General features: G+C 39.5%; 1 protein-coding gene across 5 annotated transcripts in view; it reads left to right on the forward strand.

Annotated features, from left to right (window-relative positions):
* The first annotated feature begins 1,400 nt into the window (after positions 1-1,400).
* Positions 1,401-24,929, forward strand: part of PNPLA8 (patatin like phospholipase domain containing 8) — a 36,413-nt gene continuing 12,884 nt past the window's right edge. Inside the window, exons 1-9 of one of the 5 annotated variants that reach the window (XM_048936898.1) lie at positions 1,401-1,587; positions 2,342-2,460; positions 3,157-4,357; positions 4,821-4,970; positions 6,166-6,317; positions 7,616-7,710; positions 12,374-12,545; positions 16,874-16,931; positions 19,822-20,016. In XM_048936898.1, coding sequence (XP_048792855.1) covers positions 3,242-4,357; positions 4,821-4,970; positions 6,166-6,317; positions 7,616-7,710; positions 12,374-12,545; positions 16,874-16,931; positions 19,822-20,016 — 1,938 coding nt within the window. In that variant the 5' untranslated portion in view covers positions 1,401-1,587; positions 2,342-2,460; positions 3,157-3,241. Of the gene's footprint in view, positions 1,588-1,701; positions 1,946-2,341; positions 2,461-3,156; positions 4,358-4,820; positions 4,971-6,165; positions 6,318-7,615; positions 7,711-12,373; positions 12,546-16,873; positions 16,932-19,821; positions 20,017-24,929 lie in introns of those variants that run through there. The other 4 variants (XM_048936908.1, XM_048936865.1, XM_048936876.1 and 1 more) reach the window with 4 other exon arrangements.

The following is a 24,929-nucleotide window of genomic DNA, read 5'->3' on the forward strand; positions in this document are numbered from 1 at the left end:
GTACCATAGCCTAAAATCTATCAGGACTGTGATGTTCTTGTAATGTAACAGTAAGTTATGAATTGGAAACTCATAAAACAACGCGCTGCCTGCATAGCTATATCTGGCACTTAGGGCAGAGGCCATGACTTTGTCACCTGCATCAGAAAGAGTGTCACCAGCAGAACTAGGGAAGCGATGCTCCCGCCATATGGGGCACTGGTGAGACTGCACCTCACATACTGTGTTCAGTTTGCGGCCTCTCTTTACAAGAAGGGTATTGAGTTGCTTGAGCATGTGCAGAGAAAAGCAATGAAGTTGGAAAAAGGACTAGAAAACTGATGGAATTGGGGCTGTTTAGTGTGTAGATGAGGAGGCTGAAGGGCGGCCCTTATTAGCTCCCTACAACTACCTGAAATGAGGTTGCAGCGAAAAGGGTGTTTGTCTCATTTCTCAGATAGCAAGTGACAGAACGTGAGGTAATGGTCTCAAGTTGCACCAGATGAGGCATACACTGGACATCAGGAAGAATTAGGAAGAGGTTGGTCAAGCATTGGAAAAGGCTACCAAGGTAAGTGGAGAGGTCAGGTTGGGTGTTAGGAACTAAGGCTCTTCACCGCAGGGCAGCGGTCATAGCACCGAGCTGCCACAGTTCAAGGAGCGTTTGGACAGTGCAGACACAGGGCATGAATGCAGAGTGGTCCTGTGTGGAACTCAGTGATCCTTGTGGGTTCCTTCCAACTCAGGATACACCGATTCATCAAATATTTGAGAGTCGGCAGATGTCCTGTAGGTAGCTGAATCTGCTTGGTTCTGATACTAATTACAATGTGCAACAGACTTTAATATTCCTACAGCAAAGAAAACATCAGGTAAGGAAATTAATTTTGCTGTTTAATTAGTAAGAAAGATGGAAGTAGGTGACAGAACCGCACCCACAAACAAAACACTGCCTTTATTTCAGGACAGGGTGAGGAGCTCATCACCCCACGGTGACTTCACTCCTCCTGCATCCAACGCCGCACACTTAGGCAACTCCTGGAGAATTGCACTTAAGGCAGGTGGAAAGGCTGGACTCCACCCCTGATCCTCGCGGCCCCTCACTCCCAACACCTCCACAAGCCGCCTAAGGAAAGGGCGAGGAACCGGCTGAGCCGTCACCTCCTTTGCTTGCTTGCCTGCCTGCCTGCCTGCCTGCCTGCCTGCCTGCCTGCCTGCCTGCGGGCAGACTCAGCTGCTTCTCGCTGTGCCACCCCAGCCGTGCCGCTCCACACGTCGCCCTCCTAGCGCGGCTCACGCGCATGCGCAGCCACCACCACGCCAGCAGCGACCTTTCCCCCCCGGCTCCTCCCCCAAACACCGCGCCAGAATCACGTCACACCACCCGCCGTCGCCCCCTCCCCTTTCCTCCCCCACCGCTTGGGGATGTCAGTCTCAGCTGTTTCCGGCGCGCTGGGAGCGGCGCACGCGCACTCTGGCCGCTCCCCCGCTATCGGCTGTTGTTGTCACTGCCGCCCTACTCAGCTGGCGGGCGTGCGGTGAGCCGCGGCCGCCTCGTTCGTTAGGGCGGCGGGAGCCGCCGCCTGGCAGGTACCCACGGCCTGGCAGGTACCCACGGCCGCCGGGCGGAGGAGGGGGCGTTAGCGCGTGGCGGGCATTCGGGGGTGGGCGTGGGGCACGGCGGGGGTGGGCGGGCCTCGCCGCCCTCTGACGCGGCGCTCGCGAAGTCGTTTCCGCGAAGCGGTGAAGGTACAAACAAAGCGCGCCCTCCGCCCCTTCCCCCAGCGCCTCCCCGCCTATATCAGCCCCTGGCCTGTGGCTATGGTAGCGCTGGACGGGTGGCAACGGACGCGGCCTGGGGAGATCGTGAGTAGCAGCCGTTTGCTTGCGGCCGGTTCCTCCTCGGCTTCACCGCGGCTGTGGCGCTTGGCGGCAGTTGGGCCGGGAGTGGCCGTTTACCGGTGAGGTAAATTATGGGTTTGAGTCCGTGTGTCTGCGCGGATGGGTGAATGCCGTGCAAAGCTTCGAGCCACACTAGGAAAGATCGTGATTTGCTTGTGGAATAGGAATTATATAGTGTACTGGCTTGAGGGTGGGATCTCTTCATTGAACTTAGTTCAGTGTCACACAGATTTGACCAAAGCGTTGGTCCTCTTTCTGCCCTGAGAGGAATTCCTGCAAGAGGCACCAGTACTGTATCATTTTCATTTGGGACTTTGTCTCATTGCACAGAACCACCTGCTGAAAAAGATGCAAATTTCTGCCATTGGGAAGGACTAGCAGACGCTTCTCTGTGTGTCACTAACTGGTTTTGGTGCGGGTTGCATGTTGCTCAAGGTGAATGTTAACTTCTGATGAACAGCTTGGAAAGCAAATGGTGTCCTGGGCTTCATCAGAACAGAGGTAGCCAGCAGAGACAAGGAGATCAATGCCCCCCTCTATTCTGCTCTTGTAAGGCCCCATCTGGAGTGCTGTGTCCAGGTATGGAACCTCCAGTACAAGAAAGACAGAGAGCTGTTGGAGAGGGTCCAGAGGAGGGCCAGCGATGATCAGGGGACTGGAGCACCTCCCCTACAAAGATAGGCTGAGGGAGCTGGGCTTGTTCAGCATGGAGAAAAGAAGGCTGCAGGGTGACCTTATTGCAGCCTTTCAGTACCTAAAGGGAGCCTACAGAGGGGAGGGGAATCAACTCTCTGAAAGGGTAGATAACAGCAGGACAAGAGGAGATGGTTTTAAGTTGAGGGAGGGGAGATATAGGTTGGATGTCAGGGGAAAGCTCTTTACAGAGAGAGTGGTGAGGTGCTGGAACAGGCTGCCCAGAGAAGTTGTGGGTGCCCCATCCTTGGAGGTGTTCAAGTCCAGATTGGATGGGGCCCTGGGCAGCCTGGTCTAGTATTAAATGGGGAGGTTGGTGGCCCTGTATGTGACAGGGGGGTTGGAGATTTGTGATCCTTGAGGTCCCTTCCAACTGTGCCCATTCTGTGATTCTATGACCATTAGGCCTTGTAGTTGTTGGGACTTTACTGCCAAGTGTCCTGAGCACTAGGTATCACCACTGTGAGGTTATTTATCTGCTTTTACTGGAGCAGTAAATAAGTTGCATCAGCTTTAAACAACTCTGAGCTTTTAGTCTAACTTATTGATTTGATGTTTCCATTATTTTTTGTTTTTTTCCAGGTAACACCACAATTTGAGGCTTATTCACTGAAATATATTTTCCAGGATGAAATAGACAAACAACATAGGGTATAATTTATAAGTAATGACAATTCATTTGTCTCTAGATGCGTATTTGCTCTTTGTGATTAACCCAAAAAGTCTTTGGTGGAAGCAAAGAAACAAGTACCTGTGTTTGTATAGACCTAAAATCTGCTGGAGGATAAATCATGCCATTCATCTTAGAGTTTTTCACACCGGTGAGCCTCAGTATAAATGGTCCAGAAGCAGAACATTGTGGTATAGCAAACACATTTTCAGTCGTGACTTTTTGTATTACAGAGTGTCTAAACTTTTGACTTCTTCTTCCAAAGGACTTGCAAAAGTGAACAATCGCATGTCACGAATTAAGAATACTATAGAATCTGTTTCAAAGGCAGTGTCTGGCACTCACAGTGAACTGGTTTCCCGAATAGCTCGTTTAAAGTCACACTCAGGTACTCTAGGAAAGGATACTAAAAGTAATGCAGATGAAAATAACCTCAATGTGAATCTGGAAAGTGGTAAACAAGTCTCAGGTGCCAGAACTCAGGAGGATTGCAACAGAGGCCTAGCTGCCAAGCAATCCAGTAACACAAATGAAAACTTGGAGTTTGTGTTAAACAATACGAGTGGCGCTAATCAAGATATTCCAGAAGATTCAACATCTGCTAAAAACCACCTTTTTCATATAAGCTACCTTTCTACAAGTTTTGGAGAGACTTATAACTTTATTGCTGATCATATCAACTGGTACTTCAGTAATCTTTCTGTTATGGATCAAGAGAAGAAGAGGAATGCTTTGTTGAAGGGCTCTAAAAGCGAAGCGAAGCTTGATTCATCAGAGAGTACTGTAATTAGTGAAGAAACAGTCAATTCGGCAGCTTCTTTAGCTCCTGAAACTGAGACTCAGGGTGCTGAGAAGTCAAATGCCACTCTTCCAGTTTCCACTAAAAAAAGTATTGCGAACTTTCTTTCATATCCCAGTAACAGTGTACAGGCTTTTGTAGACAGTTACATTGGTGGATTGGTTCCCAAGTTAAGATCGGATACAAAAGTTGCTGCACAGGAAAAGAGTAAACAGCTAGAGCAAGAAGGGTCTGAGAAGGATGAGGAGGATGAATTCAAAGAGACTAAGATTGCAGAAGAGAGGGAAAAACATCTGTCCCTTCAGAGAGAAAAGGCAAGTCTTTAGTGTTATTTTTACATGTCTATTGTTTCTATGTATGTTTTATAGCCGTGTGTGTTCATGTGTTTGTATACTGTGTATATATAGGTCATATCTATATGCATTATGGGTAGATGTAGCTATTTATTTTTGTAGTAGTCAAAGTAATGTTATGCTTTTTCATGATCTACCTGCTGTAATTGTGAAGTTGTCCTGAAAAAACACCCCATTAGAAATACTGACACCAGTTTATTCGGTATGGTGTTACTGTGAGCATTCTTTACTTATTTTCTGGTAAACAAAGTCTGTTTATATCTAAGAAAACCTTATTTGTGCTCTGTAGCAGACCTTTAGTACAGCAAGTGCTGTCCAGCACTTCTGTGAAATCTTAAAATAACCTTTTGCAGTTAGTCTTGACAATTTGCATACGTGTCTTAGTGTAGTGCTGTGTTCTTTGTGTAACTTTTATCTGTTTTAGATCATAGCAAGAGTGAGTATCGATAACAGGACTCGAGCATTAGTTCAAGCCCTGCGAAGATCCTCAAATCGAAGAGTCTGTATCAGCAGGGTTGAAGAACTGACTTACCATCTTCTGGAATTTCCAGAGAGCAGAGGAGTTGCAATTAAGGTGCAAACAATTATGCTTAAACAAGCTATAAATATCTATTAGAGAAAGTCTTACAAAGTAAAATTTTCTTCAGTGCTTTTGTGGGCTAGGCATATTTTCTACTTGTGAAGAATGTGGTTTTTAATAGCTATTTGTTTAGCTGGTTCAGCAGATCTATCTGCACGCTATCAGTAATTTAGCTTAAGACTCTTAGGATTGTTATGTTTATTTAGAAGCATGCAGCACTGCCACGTGGATAGATAATATAGCTAATTCTAGTGGTAGGTGATGGTTGTACACTGTGTTCTGTTTTGCAATTGGCCAGAAATGAATGTACAGTACAGTTGATCTCTGTACAACAGTTGTGATGCTTCTTTACGTGTTCCCTTCAAAGAGAGGACAGAACTGGAGCATAGCCATCAATAAGTTTGTGTAATCTAGTTATGCTTGTTTTCTTTCCTGCATGCAATGAGAGGACAGAAGTTAGGTGGTAGACTATTCCAGCACTGCTGACCAAATCACAGTGCTTCAGTCCCGTGTGTTTTCCCAGCAGATTTGACAAGTGGCTGATGTGAACTGTAAAACTGGTGCAGTGAAGTTCCAGCCAGATTAATTACCCTGGCTGGGCACAGATCAAGCATGCACATGAATAGTTATGATTTATTTTATTATGAGAGAGTATGCTTGCTACTCCTACCTTGATTATAATCCTGTGTATCTTTGTGATAATAATTCCAAATGTAAAGATTAGTATGAGGAAGAATTTTAACTTTAGTTTCTTTTGATATTATTGTGCTACTTCAGATGCACTTCCTGCTTTGCAGCAGAGTGATATCTGTCCAGCCAAATCTTTGCTTTTAGCTATACTTTAATATGCTCAGTACTTTAAATTCCTATTTTGCCAATGTGACAATGGCAATAAAACTAAATTGGTAAAATGCAACAGCAACTGAAGTACTGGTAAATATATTAGAAGGATTTAAATTTCAGCTTGATTGTTGAAGTTTTGATAGCTGGCTATTTTAACGATAAGGAGAATACAACATAATATTGCAGACATTTTTTTCCTCATGTTAGATATAGAGATGGCTTTAAAGAAGTTTTCCTTCAACTATTATAAGGCTATTACTCTAAAATGCAAAACTAGTAAATTTGAGTATGAATTCTTTCAGTTAAGCATCTTGACAAATATGAAGTTATTTCCTTCTGACTGCAGGAAAAGATAATCCCATGCCTACTGCGATTGAGACAAGCAAATGATGAAAGTCTTCAGGCTGCTGTCAGGGAGACTTTGGCAATAATTGGATATACAGATCCAGTGAAAGGCTGGGGAATTCGAGTCCTTGCTATTGATGGAGGAGGAACAAGGTGAAACTTTTATATACTTGTAGGTTTCTTTTCATAGTGTATCTGGGAATAGAATTGCAGTTTCTCTTTAATATTTTTGTGCCTAAACATGGAACTTTCTGATTTACAATTCAGTTGCGTTTGACTGTTCAAGTCATAGGTACTTACTTTTGCATGTTTGTGTGTAAACTTCCATTAATACCACAAGTCCTTAGTTGCCTGTGCTCTAACTTTGTGTTAATTTGTACACCTACCAGAATTTGTAGAGAGCATCAAAATCATGTGCATTAAGTTTAAAATCTTGTTTACTGACAGCTGTGTTTTGAGGCAAGTTTGAAGAAATGTTTTTAGCAAATATTTACTAATTATTTAATCTTTATTGTTAGAGAACAAAGTATAAAGTCCATGGCATAAATAGTTTCACCAATTTTGTTTCCTGATAGTATTTATTTATGTGCACCAAAATCAGTAGCATTCAGTAAGTAGTAAGAGTGTGGTGCAAACCTGATGTCTGCACTAGATAGTAGTATTTTAAAAATATGGGGCTGCTGAGTAAATATAATGTATAGTTACTATCAGTATGTCTAAATTGTATATTTTTTTCTTAAGTACTTATAAGCTTAAACTTGTTTAGTGGGAAGTAGTCTGTAGCTTTGACTGTGAAGGTATTGTTTTGTTCCTATAAAACAGGAATATGACTTGGTTGTACACACAGTACCGTGAAATTAATATAAACTTATTAATAAAATGAATAGGAAGAAAAGAGTTTTGTTTGTATCTCCTTGTGAGGAGGTTTCTTTTTTTGTGTGTGATATGTTTTACAGGGTAAGACTTTCAAGAACTTGCTACTGATTTGGAGTTTCTTAATGGTTCCATTAAAGCACCTTATTTTTAGAAATGAGTAATTTTATCTATGCCATGAAAATGAAACAAGTCCAGAGAGTCAGCCTGATCACTGACTACTGTCTGTTCTGCATCTTAATTGATAGTGTTCAGCTGATCTTTGTGCAGGGCTGAATAGTGCTCTTCAACACCAGCCAGGACAGGGTTAGAGGTAGCACATGACAGGGGCTGTTCTCAGCACAGTGTGTTGTTGCCAAGATAGTGCTTTGCTTCAGTGCTTCTAATGCCTTATGCAGTTTTTTAGCATTGGACTGGAAAGGATTGATACCAATATGCTTTGATTCCCTGAAATATTCTTGATTCTTAATATTGTAGATATCAGTTATAATTAAGCAAAGGTAGGTTTAATTAAACCAACATAAGATAAAACTACCATTGTGTATGAATGAATGCGTTGGGTTTTTTGTGTATTTCAGGGGTTTAGTTGCACTTCAAACACTACGGAAGCTAGAAGAACTTACTGGAAAGCCAGTTCATCATCTTTTTGACTACATTTGTGGTGTAAGCACAGGTAATTGTTGTTCTACAAGTTGGAATTTTGTTATGAATATAGTAAGAACATGTGGACTTAGATGTAGATTTTGCAAAATTTGCCAGATTTCTGATTTTGATTGTAAGCTGGGGAAAGTATGGGTTTGACTTCTAAAGGCTTTTTTAGTACATTAAAAACTTAGGGTAATTCATGATATACTTAACTCAGCCTTCAGAAGAGAAGGCTGTGGTTCTGTGAGACCTTACTGCTCTTTGAACTATTACGAAAGTAGAGAGAATATGAAGCAGGTCTCTTCATGAAGGTATGCAGTGATAGGAGAAAAGTTAACAGAGAAACTGGAATATGGAAAATTATGATTAAGATAAGGAAGCACCTTTTTTCTTGCAAAGATGGTGGGACAGTGGGATGAGTTGCCTGGTCAGACTGATATATCCATGCATGACAGATCCTGACCAACATGTTCTAGTTGAATCATTATCACCAGGAGGTTGGACTGAATGACCTCTCGAGAGTCCTCCTATCCTCAGTTATTACTCTGTGACTCATTACGTTGCCTCTCCCTAGGAGGCAACTGTAAAGATAATCTTTTAGAAAGATAGATCATCATTGCTTCAGGATGTTATGGTAAACTAATCACAGTGCATTTCTGTTTTATAACATGAGAGATGCATTCAATAGTTCACTTTCTTTAGAAACCCAAGTTCTCCTTTTTTTTTTTTGTTTTTTTCCCCCGTATTCCCTCCAATACAATTCAGTTCTGAAATATATTAAACAGATCATTATGGGTAAATACACTGTCCATGTTTTCAAAGACAGAAACTGCTTTGTAGAGTCAAAATAGAGAACGGTGTTTGTCTACTAGTCAGAATTTGTTTGTAGGCATGTTATGGCTGCCTGTTTTACCTTACAAATTTTTTTTCAGAGACTACTAATAAGGTTATTTAGTAGTAGGAAGTTGTTTCTTTTGGTATATGTAGGAAAGTTCTGTTAGTGAAACTGTCATTTTCCATCATGATGTTTTATCTCTAACAGAGAGGCTTAGTATTCTTACTTGGTTCAATCCCACTACTCTGTAACTGCTAATAATGCTTATTTAATTCTTCTAAGCTTCCATTAGCAAGTTTTTGTCTGTGCTACTTAGAAGTACAATGACAATCTTGGCTAGGGGAGGTTGTGAATGTTTGTCAGTTTGTGCTAGCTGTGTACTTGGCCATTGTGATCTACATTGTTGGTATTTGTATTTATACCGGTAGAATTTGCAGGTGCTTGCAGCTGGTTCACCTGTGATTTCAAAGAATAAGAGGGATGCCCCTGATGTTACAGATCTTTTTCTTTTCTGCTGCACTACTCATCTCTCATATTATCCTTAGCTGTGTGGCCTTTGAGAGTTAGGTTTTGCTTATCACAGTCTTTGTAGATAGCTAACTTGTACTTCTCTACAGTGATCGTGGGTTGTAAATGTGGCAGCCACGCAGGAAGATCCCTATAATGATGCCCTGCAAACTTAACTCACTTGCCTGTTGCTGAGCATAATACCTGGGCCTAGAGGTACCATAAAATCTTCAAGACCATGAAATGCATCAAGGGCCACTGAACATTATTTTTTTATGAAGAACAAAGTTAATGTAAATTCTGTACTCAGTTTGTGCTGTACAAAAGTCCACAGATGAAAGTAGTACCGTTGCTCCACGAACCGAGCTACTGGGAATTCCTTGTGTTTATCACAGAGCTCTGGAGTGTGGTATGCTTTCACAAATGGACACAACACTTAAGCTTTCAAAGACCTGCACATGTGCTTGTATTTTCACTTCCTGTCCCCAAATGCATCATCAGAGATGCTTCTCAATAGTGGTGTGCTTACAGTTCAATCACATGGAGAAGTTTATAACATCGAGAATATGTGATCAGGCCAAGTGCATAATGCCCTGTTTTCCATGTATGGATCTTCTCCAAGAATTCTAGTAGGACTTCTTCCTAAATCTTCCTTGTCTCAGTTTAAAACCACTCCCCCTTGTCCTATTGCTATCCACCCTTGTAAGCAGTCTTTCCCCCTCCTGTTTATACGTTCCCACTTAGTCCCACATTCCCACTGCAGAGACATCTGAACTGTAGTGATCTCTTTGGTCACCAGTTTTGAGCGTATAGGAAATCTGCATAAGATCCTAAGGATCTTCTCCAAAAATCCTCTGAAGTTAAGAACAATACAGGGTTTGTTCTCCTATGCGTTCTCCTAGCCTTCTTGGATTTGTAGGTTAGGAGCTTCCTGAAACTAAGCTGGCATTTTTATTAATGGTTTGGGTGTGGTTTTTCCCTCATGTTTTCTTTCTAGTTTTGAAATGCTTTTTGAACACTTTCCTGATTGAAGAAATATATTTTCCAAGACAACTCATAAATATGTCAAGTTGATATAACAAAGCTGGAATTGATCTTAGAAACCTTTCTCATTTCCCAAAAGATGAATAAGCTATGTCTGTTTCACTGGTGACAGTTGTCAGATTTTGCATCATAACAGATGTCTTCAGAAACCTTGTTTTAGTGCTGTGTTGTCGTTAGACAGCAGCATTTCCAAAAGGTAACGTCAGCAGTCATCCTTTTGCAGTTCAAATGTGTTTCTCCATGTCCTAACTCCTAGGGCTGCGGATGGCATCATTTCCTTTCTCTTTGAAGCAGTCTGCTGTGCATTTAAAGGCTTTCATTTTATTTGGTCTTTCCTTAGAGTTTGATTACTTTGACACGTGGTGTTTTTTGTGGGGGGGGGAAAAAAAAATATAGATATGTATTTTTTTCAGTTGGCTTCCATTAGAACCAGATGCAGATCTTCAGCTGACATCTTACTGATGCTGAGTTGAGTAAGGAAGGAATGCTTTCATCCTTCAGCTTAGGTTCTTACCTATCTTAGGTCTTATTGGCCTGCTGTATACCCATGTTCTTCAAGATACGCTCCTTAGCCTCTCAAGTTTTATTTAGTAATTTGTTGGGTTGTTTTGTTTGTTTTGTTCTCTGAAATGTTGGCAGCCAAGGCTGAGATGGTTGCTGGAGTGTAGAAGTCTGTGATAACAGGCCAGAAAGTGGAGGAAGCATTAGACGTGTTTTAACTGAGTGATCAGGTTATCACCTTTGATTGTAGCTTTTGTCTCCTGGGAGCGTCTTGTTACCATCCAACAGATTTCAGCAAAGCCCTTTAATGGGTAACTTGACTGATAATATCTGTTGCCATCTATGTGCTAACAGACTGTGAGTTTTGATGCTGTTTCTCAGGTGGTAATGGGGAAAATGTTTTTGCATTTGTATTCTGCAACTGTGTTTTTTGAAAACTGTTTTTTCCTACAAGGGTCATTCTTGTTTTATGCACACACTAGATGGCAGTGTGTATGAATAGAATAGTTCAGTTGGAACAGACTGTAAAAGATTATCAAGTCTAACTGCCTGTCCACTTAGTAGTATAACCCATTCAGTAGGGTTAACTGAATGTTAGAGCATGAGTGCAACACAAATGCCTCTTCAACACTGGCAAGCTTAGGGCATCATTGCCTCTTTAGGAAGCTGTTCCAGTGGTAAACCACTCACACAGTAAATACATTTTTCGTAACGTCCGATGTGAACCTCCTCTTATACAGCTTTGTGCTAAACCTGTATGTCATTGGTTCCAAGGAGAAGAAACTGACATCTTCCTCTGTATTTCCCTTCCTCAGGGAACTGCAAAGAGCAGTGAGATCACTATCAGCCTCTTCTTCAGGCTAGATATACCAGGTGTTCTCTGCCTCTCCTCATAGGCCATACCTTGCCACACTTACCAGTTCTGTTAACCCTCCTCTGGAAGCTTTCAAGGACTTTGGTATTTTTTTTATACTGTGAAGTCCAGAACTGCACACACTGTGGTGAAGCTGTATCAGTGCTAAACGTAGTGGGAGAATTGTCTCGGCTGACTGGCTGGCTCTGCAGTATTTAACGCACCCCCAAAATGCAGTTTGCCTTCTTGGTTGCCAGGGTGCACTGATAGCTTATTCAGAGCCTGCTGTCACCAGCACACTCAGGTCCCTTCCTGCTGAGCTGCTCTCAAGCCACTGGTCTCCCAGGCTGTGTCTGGTGTTAGTTCATTCCAAGTGCAGCAACTGCCATTTTACTTTGTTGAACTTCGTGGCTGTTGATGATCATCCAATGCTCTGTTCTGTCTAGATCTCTGCAAGGCCTCCATCGATGATTAATTACAAACGATTGCAACCAAATATATTCCAAAACAAAAAAAGCTCCCCTGTTACAGAATTTGCTAGAAGTTTTCTTTAAAGATCAAGGAGTTTGTTAGATAGCAAGTAATGCTCCAAATATTTTTAAATGCTACAGCACAGACTACTCCTACATATTTCTCTTTCCAAATAACGCAGTGGATTTAACCTGCTTTCTGCCGTATATATTTTGGCAGGGATGATGTGTGCAAAACAAAAGAATAGCATTTGTCAATGTCTAAAATAATTTGTTTTTGAAAATAAACTCTTCCTAACTTCTAATTGTCCTTAAAACATTGTTTATTATTTTTGAACAGGAATTTGGTGTTAGAAATGTCAGTTGATCACCCTTTTCAAAAGAGACATTTTCTTAACCTATGAATATTATAGTAATTAATAATCCATCATTATAATCTCATTATGTACTATACTTAACATTTCAAAATATTTCTTTTCAGGAGCTATATTAGCTTTTATGTTGGGGTTGTTCCATATACCTCTGGATGATTGCGAAGAATTATATCACAAGTTGGGATCCGATGTTTTTAAGCAGAATGTTATTGTTGGAACAGTTAAGATGGGCTGGAGCCATGCCTTTTATGACAGTGATATCTGGGAGAAAATGCTCAAGTAAGTGTTTTGTTGATTTTTATTTTTTTATTTTTTATTTTTTTAAAGAAAAAAGTTAAATATAATTTACTATTACAAATCTAATAGCCTTCATTTTTGTTAGTGTCTCTTTGGTAAGCAAGATTTTTAAAAAAAGAAAATGATTAGTATATAGTCTCATTCTTTGAAAATAGTTGTTTTAATATTTAACAGAACACTGGAATCCTTTAGTGTAATTTTTTTTCAGGAGCAGAGTAAGCTTTTAGTGCACTGATTTCTGATTATATTTTTGAATGCTTGCCAGCTACTTGATCTGACTCATTACAGATCTGCATTAAATTTTACTAGCCACCTGCTGTGCTTTTTTTTTTTTTTTTGGTAAGGAAATATAGTAAGAACTGAAATAATAAGTTGTAATAGGGATATTAGATGTTAGCTGCTGTACTGAGGGATTTTAACCATTTCCCATTCCTATAAAATAGGAAGAAAAAATCTGTTAGAATTGCGAATTGCAATGGAAGAAATATTCACTATGTTGAAGTTAACAATGTAAAAGTATGTAAATGTTTTAAGTATATAAATGCATTAACAAGTACTTGGGAAAAAATCTTTTTTTTTTTTCCCCAAGAAGAAGAAATAATTATTATGTGTTCTGTTATTTTCATTCATCTGTATTCATATTGATAGTTGAGTTCTTGAAAATGCACAGTGTTAGCTGGCACTGCAACTGAAAGAACAGAAATGACTTAACATGAGAGCGGATGTAAAATGGCCAAAAGCTTCTTTGGATAAGTAACAAGTTTCTTACAATGGCCTGTGCTTCCCAAGTGGTAAGCATCTCACTGCTTTGCTGAAGTGAAGAAAAGCTTCCAAGCATTTCTTTTTTGTGCTTTTGCATATTTTTAGGAAAAGAATTGTTGATGAAATCAGTATTGTATTTTTCGTCTGAGAAAAATTGCCCAGAAAATTGTAAAATTAGAAAAATTAGCTCATGACAGTATTTTGTATGCCTTTAAAATTAAAAATTCTTTGCAGCTGCATATAACACAAGGGAAGTAGAGCACACTACTCATGTACAGTACACAAAAGCAAGGCAATTATATGATTCATAGATCAGATTCCATGATCAATGCATTTAATTTTTAATTATGGCTTGAACCTTGGGAGGGACCTCAAGTTTCGTCACATTCCAGACCCTGTGCCACAGGCAGGCTTGCTAGCTGCTAGATCAAGTACTAAATCAGATTGTCTGTGGCCCCATCCAGCCTGGCTTTAAAAACCTCTGGGGCAGGACATCAGCAACCTGTTCCAGCTCCTCACTACCTTCTCAGTTAAAAACTTCCCCCTGATAGCTAAAGGAAGGGTGATTTAGGCAGAGGAGGGGAATGGTTTTAAACTAGTCTGTCTCTATCTTCTTGTGGAAAATGTTGATTTCCCTCCTGTTTATAAAATTATTTTAAATATTGGAAGGCTGTAATGAAATCTCCCCACAGCCTTCTCTTTTCCCGGGTTTGAACAAGCCCACTCCTTCATAGGAGAGGTGCTGCAGCCCTTGGATCATCTTTTTGACCCTCCTCTGGACCCTCTCTGAAAACTCTGCATCCTTCCTGCGTTAGGGGCCCCAGATTTGGACACAGTACTCCAACTGGGGCTCCCTAAGGGCAGAACAGAGGGACAATCACCTCCCTGCCCCTGCTGGCCACTGCTCTTTTCATGGACCCCAGGATACAGTCTTCCAGGTTGCAAGCACACGCTACTGGCTCATGTTCAGTTTTTCATTAACTGTGACCCCTAAGTCTTTCTCAACAGAGCTACTCTCAAGGAGTTCTTGTCCCACTTCATATACATGTCTGAGATTACCTTGATCCAAGTGCAAAACCTTGCCCTATGCTTTGTTGAACCTCATTAGCTTTAGAAGTGCCCACCTATTGATTTTTATCAGGGTCCCTCTGGATGGTGTCCCTTCCTTCTGTTGTATCACCCACTCTGATCAGTTTGGTGTCATAAGTGAACTTGCTGAGGGTGCACTTAATCCTGTCATCTCAATAAAAATGTTAGAGTACATCAGTTGTCTTCCTTTTGTGCACCCATGCTCACTCTACCATAGGAGGCAAATAAGTGGATCAGGCCTGACCTTCCTTTAGTGAAACCATGCTGGCTGTCTCAGATCATCCACTCATGCCTTGTGCCTTAATGTGTCTTCCAGGAGGATCTGTTCCATGATCTTCCTGGGCACAGAGGTGAGGCTCACTGGCCTGTAGTTCCCCAGGTCCTCCTTCCTCCTTTTCTTGTAAAGAGAAGTAATGTTTCTCTTTTTCCTGGGGAAATTGCCTGACAACTATGACTTTTCAAATATAGTGGAGAGCAGCTTGGCGACTACCTCAGCTGCTCCGTTTGGACCCTGGGATGCATGTTGTTTGGCTCCATGGACTTGTAGACTTTCAGTGTCGTGACTCAGTCTTGGACTTGCTCCACCCTTACAGCAAGGAGACTGCTCCCACAGTTCCTGCCCAGAGGCTCAGGTTCAGGGAATCTTGGCTGCCAGTGAAGACTGAGGCAAAGAACTCATTGATTATCTCAGCTTTCTCTGTATCTGTTGTAGCCAGTTCCCCTTTCTCATTTAGCAGGGGAGATATACTCTCTTTGGCCTGCCTCTTTTGACCTATGTATGTGTTAAACCTCTCCTTGTTGTTTTTAACATCCCTTGCCATATTCAGTTCCATCTGTGCTTTGGCTTTCCTAATCCTCTCTGTGCAAGTCCAGACAGCATTTCTGTACTCTTCCCAGGTGACATGTCCTTGTTTCCACTGTCTGTATTGCCCTTCTTTTTCCTCAGTTTGACTAGCAGGTCCTTGTCAAGCCACACTAGCTTCCTGCCTCCACTGCCTGCTTTCTTGTTATGATGGATGGAGAGCTCCTGTACTCCCAGAAAGGCATTGTGAAAGAGTAGCCAGCTTTGTTCCCCTCCTTTTGTCTCTAAGGACTTCTTCCTATGAGAAGTCATATCAACAAATGAGTCTTTGTTAACCCAATTTTGCAGTGTTGAAGGGAGCTGCTATGCCTATACATCACTTCATTGAAACAGTATAGATTCATGCAGGCTTCCTTGCAGCCTGGTACTGAGAAAGAAACTAAAAGGTCATATAGCATCTCTTCATGGAAGCAAGAAGGTTGGAGCTTACTTTCAGTAACTGCATGACAAAACTGCTTTGTATTTTATTTTAAATTTAAATCATAGCTGTGCTGAGCGAAGTTTTGGTTTAGATGGTAGTTGGGTTTGTCAGCCTTGCTTGAAATAGTGTACAAATTTACCAAATATAGGCATGCAATACACACTTAGCATTTGATGGAATTATTTCCAGGAAGTAACGTTGCTGAAAATAATCAACTAATGTTGCATTCATTCGTGAGGCATATTATAAGTTCAATTTATGGAAATAACAGCTGGCTTTGCTTAAATTCTTATTCAGGGTGCTGATGGGTATCAATTTTGTCTTACATATGTGTTTAACTTATGATTCCTTATGTTACAATTTGAAGAGCAATTTTTAATAATTTATATTCAATACTTTGTGAAGAAAATTGTGCTTCCTGTATGTTGATTTGTATAATGCAATGCTGAATCACATTTGCATGGAGAACCTGGCATGTTGTTCTAGCTTTTCAGTTTTCTTTTGGTTGTTTACATGAACTTGGAATTCTTATGTTTGAGCACTCACTGGGCTGTATAGACTCTTATACCTTTACTGTAAGGAAACACAAGTCAAAGCTGCTAAGAGGTTATTACCTAGTATAATTATAGCAGCCTGTGTCCTGTACCTGGAAAGTTACGTTCTCATTAGTGATTAGAATACAAGATATGGAAAACATTCCACCTATAAAATGAATGCTAAATGCATACTGAATTATTGGTATGGAAAATGTTCTTCTAAATCATGCAGGATGGTGCATTTATTTTCTTGGCTTTTGTTCTCATAATGGAAAACGTTTGCTTTTGTTCCTATAAAGCTTCTTGATGAGATTGTTGGTTTTTTTATTATTATTATTATGAAATGCAGCAAAGTACTTTGTTTTGCTCTCGTGAAGTAGTTGAGTAATCATGATGAGTTTTTGGTTTTGTGATGAAGTGAGTAACTGAATCAAGAACTCACTCTTCAAACTCATTTCCATCAGCCTAGAAAGCATGAAGCATTGGTCCATTGAAATACCGCAAAAACCTGATTATTAAAGTGAAATCCAAGCATTGTTTCTTCTAAATGCAGAATACTTATAAGGGCTTATAAAAACGTACGTCTTCTGTTCATGGTAAAACTCACAGAGCATTTTCGTTTTTCTACATTTATTTGTAGAGAAAAAATGGGCTCAAATCTAATGATTGAAACTGCACGAAATTCTAAATGTCCAAAGGTAAGTACAGTGTTCTAATGTAAATACTAACTGTATGCTCAGGGGAAGAATATTTTATAAGAAAAAAAATGTGAGCACTGATAAGCTCTACAAGCATCTGTATAAGATAACCTGTGCTTCTAAAGAATAGAAGCTTAGATTTCTATAGCAATTCTTCACGTTTTTATTAATACTGTAAGTTAGAAGATGTTTTAGGTTTGTAAGCAGAGAAATGGTAAATAGTTCTATGTCCAGGTGGAAGCTGATAAGGAGTGGTGGCTCCCATGGCTCTGGTCCATCTTGGGATCAGTACTCTTTAACATCTGTATCAGTGACATAGATGATGGGGTTGAGTGCACCCTCTGCAGGTTCAGAGACGATGCCAAGTTGAGTACTGCAGTTTATGTGACGGAAAGAGGAGATGCTGTCCAAAGGGACCTTGACTAACTGGAAAGGTGGGCCCATAAAACTTATGAGGTTCAACAAAGCTAAGTGCAGAGTGTTGCATGTGAGTCGGAGCAATCTCAGATGTGTGCAGACTGGGAGAAGAGCTCATTGAGAGTAGCCTTATCCAGAAGGACCTGGGGGTTCTGGTCAATGAAAAACAGCATGAACCAGCAGTGCGCACTTGCAGCCTGGAAGGCTAACAGTATCCTGGGCTGCATTAAAAAGGAGTGGTCAGCAGGGTGAAGGAGCGATTGTCTCTCTCTGCTCTGCCTTCTTGAGGCCCCATTTGAAGTATTTTCTTCAGGTCTGGGGTAAAGAAATATGTGGCACTTGTGGCCATCCTCTGAACCCTCTCCAAGAGGATGATTAGAGGGCTGGAGCACCTCTTGTATGAAGACAGGCTGAGGGAATTGGGCTTGTTGAGTCTGGAAAATGGCCTTCCAGTATTTAAAGGGAGATTGTAAACATGAGGACAATTTTTACGTGAGGGCAATGGGAATGGTTTCAAACTAACGGAGGAAAGGTTTAGATTAGGTGTCAGGGGAAGTTTTTGACTGAGGTGAGATGCTGGGGCATGTTGCCCAGAGATGTGGAGGCCGTGTCCCTGAAGGTGTTCAAGGCCATGCTGGATGGGTCCCCGGACAGCTCAATCTAGTGCTTAATCTAGTGGTCAGCAACTCTGCCTGTTGCCTTGTGGCTCATCATGTCAAATGTGATATCTCTTACTGTGCAGTAAGAGAAAGGATTCTCTTCACTTTATCTGGATAACCAGGTTTTCCTCAGTCTTGTTTGTTGACCCTGAGATACTTCCTGTATGTGAAGGGCACCAATTAATTGGAGAGACGTTATATACAGAAACAGCATGAAAGATGAGAAAGCATGGGTATTTTATTTTTGGTGAACAACAGGGTGTGAAGAAAGAAGAGAAATATAATAGCATATATTTCAGAACAGTCTGTAATTAACAGGTGTTTTGGTGTCATAGCACTATATTCAATGCTTTACTGTTAAATGGAAGATATTCACATTTTTCTAAACATAGAAACACGTGCTTGACTGCGTTCCTCATGCATGTCTAAAACAAGGACATGAAAAGGATGGAGTGGTATGTTACTTTCTGAGAGAGAAGCTAGCCTACACTGACTTGAAAGTTATCTTTGAACTGGGATCTTTGGCCTCATTCCATGTTCTTCAGTAATAAAATGTGAATATAAATAGAATTGAAACTAGTTGTTGGTAGTAATCACTCTGTAGTGCTTGCACTCTTTACAAGGCCAGTAAAATCAAAATAAAATTCACAGTTGGGTAAACTGTTAAATTTCTGAAGAGAGATGGAGTTTTCCAAAACGTGCTCAATATCTTTTAAGTTGCACTTCACTTCAAGAAGTAAAATATGAATAGTGGGAGGGGGGGAAAAGCTCAAGCATCGATTTGATAGGTTTTTTAATTAAATTTTTCAAAGTATTCTTTTCCTTAATGCTTCTAGCAGTGCTTGGAACCAGGCCTTCCTTTGGACAAAACAGAAAATTTTTCCTCTGACAAATGACAGCATACGATCATGCATGCGTTTTCCTTCTGTTTTTTTTGTCTTTTTTTTTTTTTCCGCATAGTAGTAATACTTGTTTTCTTTTTCAAAGGTAAGCTTACTGTAAATTAGGTGACTGACTTAGCTGAAGAATGGAAATGAATCCAGTGATATCACACAGCGTCAGCTGCTAGTAATGCTGGTGCTGAGCAGTGTTTCACAGAAAAAAACCTGCTCTGTAATAAACAATACACAAAATAGAATTGAACACCCACTTGTCTGCTGTATTGTTCTAAACAGTGTCAGACAGACTGGCTGCATCATTGCTAAAAGGTCTTGCATATTCTAATGCTTATCCATAATTATAGGTACACCCACTTCATGTCATTATATCTGGAAAATATGCTGAATTTTGTAATTGTACTTCTTTTTTTTTAAATGGAAATACATTTATGTGAAAAGTCAAAGCTGTATGGGACTTAAAGATGTCTTAGTGTCCTTACAAAAAATCCTTGCAAGAAAATCTTTCAAAGATTTTTTTTCTTTTTGGAAGGGATCCTTTCTGCAGTCCTTTCATTGAAGTTGCAATGTTAAGTAATTGTTTTCCAGGAGAAATGGATTGTGTTAAATATATGTATTTCACACCATTGTTACATTGTTGGATACTGTGAGAATTGTTCTTGGTTCTCGTGCACTTCTTAAAGAAACAAAATAGAAACAATGATAGGTTAAAAAAGCCTTATCTTTAGGGAGGTTGTGTTGTTTTGTTGTTTTTTTTTTCTTTATCATCTACAATTTACATAGGCATTATTTTAAAAGTTAGTAAATACGCACTGAGCAGAGTTCCTGAGAGGCATTTAATGCATAAATTGTTTTTATAAGTTTGGGAGTTTGTCCTTATCTTTTATTACTTGATTTTTATTCCTTTCAATTCTCTAGGTAGCTGCAGTAAGCACCATTGTAAACAGAGGAACACCACTGAAAGCATTTGTTTTTAGAAACTACAATCACTTCCCTGGGGTTAAGTCTCATTATATTGGAGGCTGTCAGTATAAACTGTGGCAGGCCATTAGAGCATCGTCAGCTGCACCAGGGTACTTCCAGGAATTTGTTTTGGGCAATGATCTTCATCAGGTAAGCTGAGATCTTAGCCTTGAGTAAGTATTTTTCCAGGTATAATGCTGGAAAATCAGAATTAATCAAATACTTTTATAGCAGTAAGAAAATCTACGGCAGGTAGGAGCAAGGAAGAAAACTTTTCACGTGTATAGCCTTTATAGAACCAGAGAATGGCACTGGCTTAAAAACTGCAGGCTTCCTAATATGAACTAAAGTTTTTCTGCTGTTCCTTTCTTCTCTGCCTGGGAGGGAACTTTATATGAGTTGTAAATGGCCTTTGACTTCCTGCTTACATCTGGTATTTCATTGGGCGTTATTTCACTGGATGGATGGTATGGCTTTCCATCTAACAGTACTGCAAAGTGTGAAAATTTCAAGTTGCATGTTTCAGTGCTCCATTTATTAATGAATCATTTCTATTTGTTACATTTTACTTCTTTTTACTGATAGCTTATTAAGTTCTACACTGATTTCAAGTTGAAAAGCAAAAAGAATAAGAGATGCTATGGCAGTAAGATTAAATTCAGAAGACGGCTTCAAAAGAAATTCACTTTGAGTGTGAAGTGGTATATCCTATTAACAGTTGTATAATCAATGAATATTAAGATGCTATAATTATGAGATAAACAAGAGAGTTGAGCAAAGCAGACTATGATAACAAAAGAGAATAAATAGAAGGCTTACCCCTATCCTGGGCTCACTCACAAAACACCAGCAGAGACAATCTCTAGAAGAGCTCCTTCCCTATTGGTAGCCAGCTCTTCAATAGGTCTAGGAGGGGTGGAGCCTGGCTCCACAGGTGAATTGCCTTCACCTGTGCTCCTCTGGCTGACTCATTGCTTGCCTCAGGTGATCAATTAGAGGTTCAGCCCGTGACTCAGCAGTTCCCATACAACAGTGAATGCTGTTTTATTGTATTACAGCTTCTTTTGGTGACCGCGAGTGGTAAAGAAAAGAGGAAATTAATTTTATGTAGTATATCTTTTTTTAACCTTTGTTATTGTCCTTCAGTACTTGTTGACTGTTTGTTCTATAACTCTGAATTTGAAAGAATCCTTTTTATTGTATTTATTTAAAAGTAGCAGTGCTTATTTTGGGAAAGATATATTACAGATCTCTTGCAGAAAGGGCTGTAGGATGACTGAATCTAAGGCCTTCAGCAAAGACAGTATAGGATTGCAGTCTTTCTAAAGAAAGCATCTATTATATTTCCATCGTGTTAGTTCACATGGTGGCATTAGTCTTAACTAATGGAAAACAACGATGGTGTATTTGTGTGATGTGTACCATAATTAAGCATGAATGTACCTGGACCACATCCAGAATTTCTTATGGTATTTATTAAAATACTGTAGAATCTCATTAGCATTGTCATATGCGTTAAGTAATACCGAAGTTTAAAGACTAACAAATAATGTGCTAAGAGTCAATAAACAGAAGAAATGATAGAAAGGCAAAACAGGTGGAAGTTAATTTGAAAAACCAGCATAGGAGGAAAGTGCAGAAACTTGTCTCTAACAGTCCTGTGAAGAAACTGAAAGCAAGTCTGTGCGCATTTTCTGCCTAATTGAGCTCTCCTGCTTTATTAATGATATTAGGAGAGGGTAAAAATACTTGAGGAAACTGTAGGCCATGGCTTGTAGACTCACAGGGCAGTCTGTATGCAACATATTAGGATTTGAGGGTATCTAACATTTCATATAGATTTCTTTTTCCAGTGCTCAGTTTCTCTTTCTGTAATGTACACAGTTGCATTTGCTGAGGTTTCTGGAAAGCATAATGAGAAAGTTTATTGTAGACCTTATCCATTTCTTCTAGTGTAAGATAAGTTTTTAACATGTAATGTACTTAACTCGTTCATATTAAATGAATTCACCTAATTTTAAACATTAATTAATGGAGAGTTCTTATTGGCAATTTTGTGTGTGTTGCAAAGACATCGAATACTCATTAAATGTAATGATTGAAAATGGCGATTTCAAAAGGTAAGCTGTATTCTGAAAAAGCATTTATAAGGAGCTGGCATAGTTGCATTCAAATATATTAAAAAGTATGCAAGTTGGGGGGTAATGTTTTCATGAAGGGCAGGAAAGCCTTACTGCATCAACCAGATTGAGAGTACTTTTATTTTCTTCATACTCTGTTTCTCCTTTCTGTTTAGGGCTTTTTTGTTTTTCTTTTTTTTCTTTTGTATGTGTCTGGTTTTCCCCAAAGCATTTTAATCAGATGCCACCCAAAGTAAGCAAATAAGTTATTTTATTTTTCTGTGAAGCTAGAAAGGGAGTGGCACATCAGATATTCTTTTTGAAATCTTGAAACACTGTGGTCTTCCACCTGTCAAAGCAGAACTGGAAAGAGAGCTGGTTTAGTCTTTGGAGCTGCTCCAAGCTGCTCCTTAACTACTTGATCGGTCAGGGTTAAGTTATGCAAGGCACTCTTCTTCCTCTTCTCACCATCCTACCCCCTCTTTCCTTGAATTGAGAGCACATCAAAGTCAGTCTGTGCATCTGTATGAAGAATAGCTCTATAGTATGATTTTAAACTTCTACAAAGTACTAAACTGCCAGACTTTGGTGAAATGTATTAAAGTGGATAGTAATAACACCTATATTCACTTTAAATCCTATTTAGCAGACTAGAGAACATAAAATTATGATTAGTGTTATTAGAGATCAGGTCCAGTATTCTCAGATATATGAGCTAGGATGACATCTAGTTCATTTTCCTTACTTAGAGTTCTTTTGACAAAGCCCTTCACTGTGATAGAGTCAGCATTGCCTCACAAACTCACAGTTCTTTCTTGAAACACTCTATTTGGTGTATTTGGATTGCTGAAGAGCAAGAGATTAGGATGTGGCTTGCTTAATTCTACAAAATTCCTAAGGCTGTAGATCTTGTATTCTCTTTGCAGGGAGTACACCATAGTAAACTATGGAGAATTACATATATTTTCAGTATTTAAACAGTTTATTGTAGTAGAAATAGATGCTAGATTTTCTAGTTATTCTTCCATATCATCTGAAAAATCTATGTTCTTTCCAAGCATGGTGTGTTAATATCTTGAACTCTTTAAAATTTTGGGGGTTGTTGTTTTTTGTCTTTCTAACCTAACTGATTTTTTTTTTTCCCCAGATTATATTTTTCTTAACATGTGGGATGTGCTTTTTTTTTTTTTAATAGGCAGCAGGCTAGCATGGTTCTATATGGCAAATGCTACGTAACTATTTGCATGCAGATCTGCATATCAGATTTAATTTGCATCAGTGCACATTCAAACTACCTTGAATTACCATGTTTTGATCCTGAGGGAAGAACCTTCTTGTCTTGAGCAAACTGTGACGTGTATGTTTTTGAATGTAATGGTACCTCAGTGGAAAATGTAAGATGATCAAGGAGTTTTATTTCTAGTAAGCATCCAAGATTGAACACAATACATACGTGTAAATATTTCCAAATGCAATATGAAATTCAGTAATATTTCTGGTTAAAAAAGCTTTGTTACTAATATTTCAGCTTCAGGATTTTTTTTTTCAATAGGTTAATATAGTTCTTGTATTATTAGATTTGGTCAAGCATCATTACTGTAGAAGTTCACTGTAACTGGCCAAGAATGTTAACGTGATGGATCGTATACGATGCTATCATAGTTTACGTGGAAATACTTATTCTTTTCTATTTATCAGCCTGCACACTAACAGATTGCACTGCTTCTGAACTACAGATGCAAATGAAGCATGCCATTGTTAGGCAGTAGTACCATGGTTTTTTTTTTTTTAATTCATCAATATAATACGCATTCATTGTATGCCAGAAGATTCAGTATTGTAGTACAATGTAGGAAATATGATGGTTTTCTGTGGATTTTTGTTTTTAATGCATTTGAAACTTGTATTAATTTATCAACATAATCATTTCTAGTTTAACCTATATATAATCTACTTCTGCATTGCTGCTCATATTTCTACATGATTCAAAAAATAGAGAAGGCCAAAATGTGAAAATACTTGTAAAAAGCCTTGGAAAACTCAGAATGGTAAATACAATGAGATTTGTTTCTCAGCACTGTCATTTGGGACTCTAAAGGATTTTACATAGATGCCAGGCTTTGTATTGGTTTATCACTCAATTGTATGTTGAAATCCGAATGAAAGACACTCTGTCATTTGATTTGACTTCAAAAGTGTAAAAATACTTACTCTCACAATGGAAACATAGTGGATTTTTTTTATAGTCAGTCTGCATATTCTCTTTTTATTTTATCTAGCCTTTGTCTTTCTCAGAGTGCATGAAAGAGTTGGATGAGAGCTGTGTGCAAGGTTGAGATTAGTTCTTAAAGATGCTGTGTGTAACGCTAGCTGTATTTGCTGCAGTCATGCCTGAGCTGAACTGTGCCTGTTCACTTTGACACTCACATTTCCATCCATCCATCCATATATATTTATACATGCATGTGTATTTGTGTACACACAGTCATGCCCTTTCTCTGGGAACATTCCAGTCTCACTTCCTGTATTACCCTCTGTAAATGTTAGAGAGGATTGCAGTGTGTTAATTTATTAATAAGTTAATAAATTATTTCTGTAATTCTTCTGATAGAACTGCTAAAAGGTATTTCCAGGTGCCCAAATGCTTTGTTTTTATTTGTGCAGTTGATAACTTGATGCCAGGTTTGTTAAACTTCCATTAAAAATAAATAAGCAGTTAAAAAAAAAAAAAGAAAACAAATAGCAATATTTACATTCAGGTCAACCGTGCCATGCTATCTTGTTCCACTCTGTCAAGAAGGAAAAACAGCGCAGCTGTTGGTAGATGAGGGGAGGAGGATTAATATTCTTTGTGGTTCAAAAGAGGAAGACATTAGCATTCAAAGGGATTTAATCCCTGGAACATGCTTTTCCAGGAACCGTGCAAGTCAAGAGAGACCGAGT

This window comes from Lagopus muta, chromosome 1, assembly GCF_023343835.1.
Source record: "Lagopus muta isolate bLagMut1 chromosome 1, bLagMut1 primary, whole genome shotgun sequence".
Classification (NCBI taxonomy): domain Eukaryota; kingdom Metazoa; phylum Chordata; class Aves; order Galliformes; family Phasianidae; genus Lagopus; species Lagopus muta.